The sequence below is a fragment of the Haplochromis burtoni genome, unplaced genomic scaffold, assembly GCF_018398535.1.
Source record: "Haplochromis burtoni strain Fernald_Lab_line unplaced genomic scaffold, NCSU_Asbu1 Contig_229, whole genome shotgun sequence".
Lineage (NCBI taxonomy): Eukaryota > Metazoa > Chordata > Actinopteri > Cichliformes > Cichlidae > Haplochromis > Haplochromis burtoni.
The window spans coordinates 359,422-368,733 of NW_024582590.1; the positions used below are offsets into that span (position 1 = coordinate 359,422).

Consider the following 9,312-nt stretch of genomic DNA (forward strand, 5'->3'; position numbering starts at 1 on the left):
AAGTTGCAAATAGAAATTTCCAGTTAACTCTGTCGAATGCTTTTTCTGCGTCTAAAGAGAATATTGTAGTTTCTAGGTTTTTACTGTATGAGTAGTCTATCAAACTAAGTAATCTACGTGTATTTGTTGATGAGTGCCTACCTTTTATGAAACCGTTTAATTATGAAGCAGTTTAATTTTCCGGATGAAACTTGACACAAAATTTCTGTCATGCAGAAATTTTTTACAGGATGTTATCGTGGGTGGTAAAAAAACAACAAAAAGCTGTAGCAATATGTAGTTATTTATTTTTTTTATTTGTTTGTTTTTATGTGTATTTTATTTTTAAAGTGTAAATTTGCTAAAAGGATTAATAGAGTGACAGGATATATTAGCTAATATGTAGCTGTTGTGTTTCCGAAAACTAAAAAACCAAAACCAAAAATAAGAGTGAGGACTGATGAGGGGTCAGTTAGCTTAGCTTGTAATAGACTGATGGAAACCTTAAGAGCAATATGCAAGTTTTCTAATGAAACTTCAACCTCATCTTAGGCTGAGGCTAATTTTAGCCACGTGAAGCTGCAGATTTCATCTTTGGTCCCAAGTGGCAGCAAAATTTCAGCTCAACCAACTTGTTGGAATGTTGTTGTTTTTTTTTGTTTTTATTTTCTTCTTTTTTTTCCTTTTTTTTCTTCTTTTTTTTTCTTTTTTTTTCTTTTTTTCTTGGAATGTTTAATGGTTCAAACACTGAGTGAAATGGAAAGAGCCAGCCAAATGAAGAGCTAGTTAAAGTCACTCCAGTTTGATGAAGAGCTTATCTTCACATTATAGGACAGAGATCCAGAGTTGAATAACTGCAGCATGCACTGGCACCTTTAGTTGAGCTACAGCCTCGACTGGTCCACGTTTTATGTCCCACGTATATTCTGCCTCGGATGGTGCACGAAATCAGGACACGTGTAGGCATTAGCTGCATCACTGGTGCATGAACACAAAGTCAGACTTATTGCAGCAGTCACAGGCAAAGCCTGGATGTGGCTTGTCTATTAGACTTCCAGTGTTAATAATTGCATCACGTACAATGAAACATATTTCACTGCTGCCAAATCTATAATTACCATTATGAGAAATCTGTCCGTGCACCCAACGCCTGCAGATTTTATGGGTCTGCCACTGCTCCTCTGTTCTTCAATAATACAATATATCAGAGTTTAGTTATGGTTGCTGCACGGGGTTGAATGCTGATTAGTGGAGCAAGCAAGGGAATGAATACGTTTAACATTTACCTCAAATTATTCTCTCCTAATGTGTTACAAACGTTCAACTTAGCAATTCTTTGGGAAGTAGCTCATGATTTAATGTTTTTGCTTTGGAATGAGTTACAGCTGCGTGGAGGTAATTTATAATGAAGGCAAGTGATGAAAGATAACTGAGTAAAAGTGCAAGATCATTAATGCTGCTTATTGATCATGCAGGGTGTAATTATGACAAATGAGGGTCAACTGAGGCCAGATGAAGGCAAAAGTGGAAATGCAGGCACGCTCGCTAAGTGTTGCCACCAGAATACTAAATTAGACTTGAGAGGCTGTGTTCATATCACTTCAGGGGGCTTATCAAAGATCACTGAGCCATGCAAACCTCCATTAATGGCACAATGACAATACTTTGAATCTTTTTGAAAGCTTTATATGAATTCCATTATAAATACAGTGCTGGGAAAAAGTCTTCAGCCATCCTTCTTTGTGTTTTGCTTGGAAAACTGGGAAATAGGTGCAATAATGCATTGAAACATATGAACATACATGGAAATACAGTATAAAAGGCATAAATGGAGTAAAATTATACCAGAGGGCCAGCTCCTGATTGATAGAGCAGTACACCAGAACTCTACGATCGGGCAGACATGAGAACTGTCTGGATTGACCACAGGAAAGCCTGTAAGTCAATGCTCCACACATGGTTACTGGAGTGCTTTTCACTGCACTGATGACATTTGTCTAGAAGTGACTGGAGGCCAACTTTTAACACACGAGTGCAGACTACACAAAGATGATGACTGTTCCTGCTGCTGCTCTGCATATCGCTCAGCTCAACACTAAAAGTAGATGTGAATATAGATTATGGAGTGGAGTGACCATCAGTCACCTCCGGTGCATGGATGACATCAAGCTGTATGCCATGAATGAGCGAGACATCGACTCGCTGATCGTTTAGCATCCGCAAATACGTCAGGAAGATTGCCCCCTGAGATGAGCTACTCCAAGAATCCCCCAGGCAGCTGAAGACAGATGGTGATGAGGGACAGGACAACGATCATGGACAACTAAGTATCCATATGAGATGTACCATCGACAGACAGAGGAAATGACTGGCATCCAGAAATCCTACCACTGTCACGGCCGAGGCCGCCTCAAAAGAGAAAGGACTGAAATGCTGGACGCCGAACAGCACGTAAGTAGTCTTAGAGACAACGTTTATTTTCTCAGTAAGTGTTCATAAACAGGAAACTGGAATGTGCGTTTAACAAGTGAAAAATGCCACAACTAAACCAAAGGGGTTTTAAGCAGCCTGGGCTAAGTAAGCAATCTGGTGTTGGTCAGTGGAAACAGCAGTTCCGGGGATTGGGCTTGAGGGAGAGTCAAACTGGGTCCGGGGTTAGGGTCAGAGTCATTGCCGCGGGTGGTCTGTAGTGGCGTGGAGGGGTGGGTGGTCCGGGTAAGTGGTCCGAAATTCCTGGCGTTGAGGCAGGCAGGTGAGTCGGGTGAACAGCCCGTGGGACTGTCAGGTGGTCCAGCGTCCGGATCGGAGCTCTTCGGCGGAGATTTGTATCTGGCAACTTGGTGCGTGGTAGGGTTAGCTGAGAATCTGGCGAAGAGAGGTTGAGTGCGCTGGCTTTATGAGTCCCCGGCTTAATTACCCACAGGTGCGAGCAATCAGCAGAACACTGAGGCCCCTCCCAGGGGTGGAGATGCCGACTGGGAGGGAGACACCCTGGCACACACCGGACCATGACAACCAGTGTCTAGAAAAGGCTGGCTTAAAGGACAGATCATGGCAGCACCACAACAGGACCGAATACGCAGGTCCATAGAGGCAGGAGTCTACCACAGCTGACAGGATGTAAGTTGCAGACTATGCACAGGTCCCCCATTTAGAATAAATGAAGAATATAAGCTGCAATCTGAGACTGTGTAAGCCGAGGGGGACAACACAGTGGTTGAATGTGGAGAAACGACAACATCTTGTGGAACTGTGATTTCTAAAAAGGACAAGCAGCTGCTGGCTAATCAGCAAGACGTGGTGGCTGACAAGGAACAGAAGACTGCAGTTCTGATAGATGTGACAGGAACAGCAGGAAGAAGGGGAACGAAAAAATCAAGAACTACCAGAGGCTGAAGAAACAACTCGAGGAGATCTGGACGAGTCCAAAGTGGTCTTGGTGGTAACAGGAGCTTTCCGATCTATAACCATGAAACCAGGAGAGTGGCTTGAACAGATTCCAGACGCAACTTTTGATGCTCTCGCCTATCCACGGCATGGCTCGCATTTGTGTCCTCAATCCAGCATCATACACAGTGGTTGGTATGTAATGCACTCTGCAGAAGTACGACAGTGATCTCCTAAACATACTGGCCTTGCACATCTAATACATTAAAAAAAATGTTTTTGACATAAGAAGTGTTTTTGTTAATCGGACTTTAAGAAGATTAAGATTAATCTTCATTAATCTTATATTATTCAAATATAATGTTAGCAAACCACAAATCAGCCACAGATGATCTGATTTCACTGCCAGCTTACATCAGCTGATACGCTACACGTCCAACTGGCAAAGCTCATGGAAAGTTGCTGCACTTGTTCAAGCTGCTTTGCAACCCCCCTCCAATGAAAGGGTCCTGACTGAAACATAATTTTCCTTACAATGAGCGTTCAAAGGAGCTTGGAAAGAAAAGAGACTGGATGAGCATTAGACTCGTGGGAACTGATGGGATGAGTTGATTTAGTAAGTATATAATTAAATTAGTCAACAGTAATTTAGGATCAGGTTAAACTGTCTATATAATTATCATCCAACATTTATAAGCCACATCATTCTAAATATTACAGCTTTTTCTGCTGTTCAGTCAAAACCTTTTTTCTTTCTCTTTGTGATATTGTATAGTCTTGAATATAAACACATGTTGATTGATTTTCTGTTGGGCGATCATCAATCCATCATTCATTTTGATCTCAAAATTCTCAGTTCAATCACATAATTGTTTTTATTGAACAGTGTAAAGTAAATCAGGGCTCTTCCTCTTCACTTGGCTATATTTTATATGAAAACAGGTTGCATGGTGTGGGCCGGGCTAATTGGGCTTGGTGGGCTTGATTTAATGATTTCATTTTTTTTCCTTTTTTTTTGAGTGCTTAGAAGTCATCGCATATGTACATATAACACAGTAAGGTGCTTTTCAGATCCTCCCAACTCCTGTTGTAAATGAGCCCATCTTTCTTCCAGGTCAGCAGCAAACTGTGGCTCATTAAAAAGAAACAGAGAGACTAGAGAATCCAGGCTGATGGTAATAATGAATAGAAAAAGAAAAGCAGCAGCCGTAGCCTCCAGGCAGGATTACAACACAGAAAAATCACAACCAGGAAATGAAGATGTCTGCTGTTCCACTGCGGGCAGATGGCATATACGTGTGCCGTAAATATTCTGTGCATGTTTCTGTCTGTGTGAATCAAGATCTGTGTGAAGTCACTCAGGAAGAAAAAGGGAGGCAAGAAAAAATGAAAATGGCTCCAGGGCTGGAAAAGTGAACATAATGTGAAAGAGCCTTAACTCACTTACCGATCACAGTGAACGCACGATGGATAGCCCTCGACCTAGAAACACAGTCAGACCAAGAATCATAAAATACAACGAATTTATTTTTCAGTAAGATCCAGAGTGACTGACTGAGTCCATAAACAGCAGAAACGTCATTAAAGAGACCCAGACGAAAAATGATATTCTTATAGGCTACAGGACCAGAAGGTTTTTGAGGTCCAACTCTGATGTTGAATAGTCAGGCCTGGCTAGCCGTCAGTTCTTCTAAAGAAAAATGTTGGATTGTTCCTTCTGTGCAAAACTGAGGTAACTATTTCCCTATTGCACAGAGGCCTTTTGTTTCTTCAGATTATTGCCACAGAGTTACAAGCATGCGATTGTCTAAAAATCACCTCATTCAAAGATGGTAGGCTTGCAAGATGCACATCAAGGGTGCTGCTATACTTGCTACTGGACTACATTTGAGGTGCGTTTGGATCAGCAGCCATTGTCAACTCCAGAAACTCAGCCACACCACCAGGATCGACTGTCTCGGTCACAGCTGCTGTAAATATTTCAGATAGGAGAGGCTCCACTCTCCGACCATAAACTACACCTGTGACGAAATATCATCATTTCTTTTTGTTCTCATCTTTTTCCTTGAGAAATACTCAAGTCTCAATTTTATAACTTTAGGCGCAAATGAAATGCTTGGACTGAGCTCCAACATCATCACCATCCTGCTGTTTTGCATACTAACAACTCCCTGTGTTCTTCTAGTAACATCAAATACCTCTAATCTGAAAATACTGGCCTTTAAAAAAAGGCACTACAGGTTAGTGAAGGGTTTTTTTCACAGTCAGGTTAATATCCATGTAAAGTTGTGATTGCAGTTGGCATGACTGATATACTTTTTACTGGTCCCAGCATAAGGAGCCATCAGTTGGGTTGGCCATGATGTCATCAGTGTTTTCTCCAGAACAAACAAACATTTGTTTGGTACTTTGTCTCTTTATTTTTATTCTGAATTATAAAGAGAACAAAGTCCGAACTATGACGAAACAATCCTTGTCCAAAACCAGTATGTGCACATATTTGTCCACACCTGAAAAGTGCATCTCAGCCACTGACAGTGTCGTCTCATTGTTCTTTCCGTCTTATACAATTAGACCTAATGGTTCGGCCATATTCAAGACGGTGTTCTCAGCAGCGCTTCCTTCCTGCTGCTCATCAGTTTAACTCAGCCGGTGTCTTCCTGCACTGCCTTTCCTAGCATGTGGAATTATGTCAATACAGCATGTGTGAGCTTTTGTGGAGTATTGTCGATTAGATCAGTCACACAACAGATGTCAGAGATCCTACTTCTGCTAACAATATGCTTAAATCAGTGTGTGTGTCTCTCTCTCCAGTGGAGCTAAAGGAGCATCTGCAGAACTTTGTGGATGAGACCAATGCTCAGCACGGCCCGGGGTTCATCAAGGTGGTCCGCCATGATAAGCAGGAAGGACTGATCAGGTCCAGAGTGAGCGGCTGGAGGGCAGCTTCTGCCCCTGTTGTCGCTTTGTTCGACGCACACGTGGAGTTCAACACTGGATGGTGAGCAGCTTTTTTCACTTAAAGCAAGCTCCGTGCAGCTGCTGGCTCACGCTGGCAGCGAGTGTAGTTTTAAGGACATTTGCAGCCAAAGACATTGTGAGGTCCACAAGAGAACCAGATTGTCTCAGCATATAGCACAGGGCCGATGCTAATGGCATATAAATAGCAATAACAACTTTTCAGAATCTCCTCTAAAGAATGGGATCATGCAGGTGCATTTGCAACACCAGATTTGCACCAATTCAAGCTGAAAATAGTTCCCAACAAATGGACAGTTTACTCCTGCTTTCAAAACTCCACAATGGCTACAAGCTGAAGAAAACAATACGAGTATATAACCATAAGGCATATGGATTTGAAAAATAAAGCCACTGAGAAAGGTGGAGACTGCACTCCCTTGATTTGTAGCTTTACTGCAGAAATCAACATGTTCACAGGTTTTATGTCTCCACAGCTAATTTAACCCTTCATAACAGTGTAAACTGGTGTAAACCATAAGTGTATTACAAGCCCAGCCACCCAGCATCATGAACCCTGTTCATTTCAGGTGTTGTCAGGATGGTGTACAAAAGGGTGGCACCTGAAGCTGGAGAAAGAACCCGACACCACCACTGCAGGCCCTGCTAACACCTATAAAGCCTCAACACTGCACCTAAGTCATAATGAGACTCAAATGACTTCTCTTAAAATGTTAATAGATCCACTCATCGCTTTAATCACACTCTCAGTCCTGATATATGGTGCATGGAGAAACTGAACACTTAATAGATCCTCCTTTTCTTAACAGCGTTTAAATTTAGAACACCGGACCACACAACACTGGGGACATCAATCTAAAAGTACTCTAGCAAAATTTAAATAATTATTGCCTTCAGTAACATATGACCAGCTACTCGTACTCCATGCTTTGCTTCCACAGTGAAGTGTGTTAGTTAGTGGTGCTGCAGGCTTAAAGCAATCAATCAGACAGGTTTGTCTCTCTGATAGAATTCACAAAGGTAACACGTGAACTGGAAACGGCGTTTTACGTAGTTTCTTACTGTATCAAAGAAGCCCACTGTGAAGCCGAGACATCTTATAATGCGTCATCGACGGAGGAAAACAGGATTAACCTCTGAGCCCTGGATTTCTCCATGAATTTCTTTAAAATTTAATGTGAAACATTAGAGAAAAAGAAATCATAGCTTCCCCACACATGTCACAGATATGTCACTGCTCGATTCTCTCCACCTTCATCCAACATGTCCATTAGACCCTCTCCCTACAAGTCTCAGCATTAAATAATGCTTTGATTTTAAATATCATCAACTTATCACTGTTAAGATTATTCAGACCACGGGCCTGTACCTGTGAGAAACCCCTTAACACACAGATCAAGCAAATATCCCAACCTGCCTTCTTTCATGTCGGATCATTAGTTAGAGTTGTCTCTGTAATATCGTAGACTCTTTACTTTGCAATGTAAAGCACCTTGAGGCATCTCTTACTGTGAATTATATAAAAACAATTAAACTGCACTGATTGCACCAGTGTAAACTAAAGAGAATATTATAGGTAATGCCCAGAAAGGAGGCATATTTTTCCTTCTTTTATTACAGCAGCGGTTGAAGAATTTCAGCACACAATGGAAGAAATAATCTATTTATAAGCTGATTCATGACGGGATCGCTGCATTCCTCCGTCACTCTGACTGCTATAACAAACTGGTGGTGCTGTAACCCATTTTCTCACATATTCATCAGTCAGACAGGTGCAAACCTTCAGTTCTAGAGAGCCACAGAGGCTCTGACATATTTATTTGAATTTTAGGCCACAAAGTTAATCGTGTGAAAGGCTGGCAGTGAGGTGATTTAATTCCAAACACCCGGGTGGATAAAAGAGATGAAGTGGTTGAGGTATTCTGCTAAATAAAGGGGTGCTTAATTAAACCTGCAGCGCTCTGGTTACGCACTTTGTCTTTCCTCCGATCAACAAAGAAACGCATCTGCAGTGACTACATCACAGAATCACTTAATCCAAGTAGAAATAAGAATCTGCTCAGTGAAACCTGAACTAAATTCTGCTGCGTGAATGTTAACGATAATATCTTTGCTGTGAATATCGACACAACAACGCGCCAGAAAACAAAATAAATAAAGTTAGATTTTTAGCATTTCATACTTTCTTCTTGTAGGCTTTAATAAAAGGTCATTGTGAAAGGAATAATCCTCATGCAGGCTGAGATTAAACCAAGACACCTTAAAAGGAATTATAACAACAACCACAAAGTAAAGGCGTCTGAGGTACTGGCTCGTCTGCGTGCTCATTCTTGGAAACGTATTTTTTCTGACAGTGTCGAAGGAAACAAATATTTGCCACAATCATCTTCGTGATGAAAAGGAGAGATCGGTATTTGCATTGTGAAATCTGATTGGTCACATCCCTTCAAAGGAACTCTGAGTCTGAATGCATGTGCAGCTTTTTACGCTTCAGTCTGAAGGCTGACGGGGGGGTTGTTGTCACGGAGAGTGGGCGGGCATCTGTGAACACGATAACGCGAGAAAAAAGGCAACCAAGGATTGTCGAAATGGTACCGCACAGACGTTTTGCACCTTACTGTCAAGTTCAGACGTCACGTTTACTGAATGCAGGTTAATGACATGAATACTATCGTGACAGGACATGATTTGAGTAAGAGATTGTAAAGGTTGTCCTGCAGATTAACTTTAACTTCAGCAATTAGAATCTGATGCTTTTTAGAAAACAAACAGTTGTCTTACTTTGTGTCAGTTTAGAAACATAAAATCCTTTAACTTGTGAGCAGCGTTTGTTGTTTACACTGAAACACCATCTGACCGGCGACATCGAGTGCTGAGACATCTCTGTTCAGTCGTTTCAGTTTGAACCCGAGCGTAACAACATTACAGACATTACTCAAACTGTACATCAAAGAGAAGATCATCACA

The 9,312-nt window shown here is 41.6% G+C and overlaps 1 protein-coding gene across 1 annotated transcript in view; it reads left to right on the top strand.

Annotated features, from left to right (window-relative positions):
• The window catches only part of LOC102298050 (polypeptide N-acetylgalactosaminyltransferase 18), a 196,516-nt gene that overhangs the window by 111,474 nt on the left and 75,730 nt on the right, over positions 1–9,312 (top strand). The window contains exon 4 of the mRNA XM_042226803.1: positions 6,181–6,367. Within this exon, the coding sequence (XP_042082737.1) occupies positions 6,181–6,367 (187 nt within the window). The remainder of the gene's footprint in view (positions 1–6,180; positions 6,368–9,312) is intronic.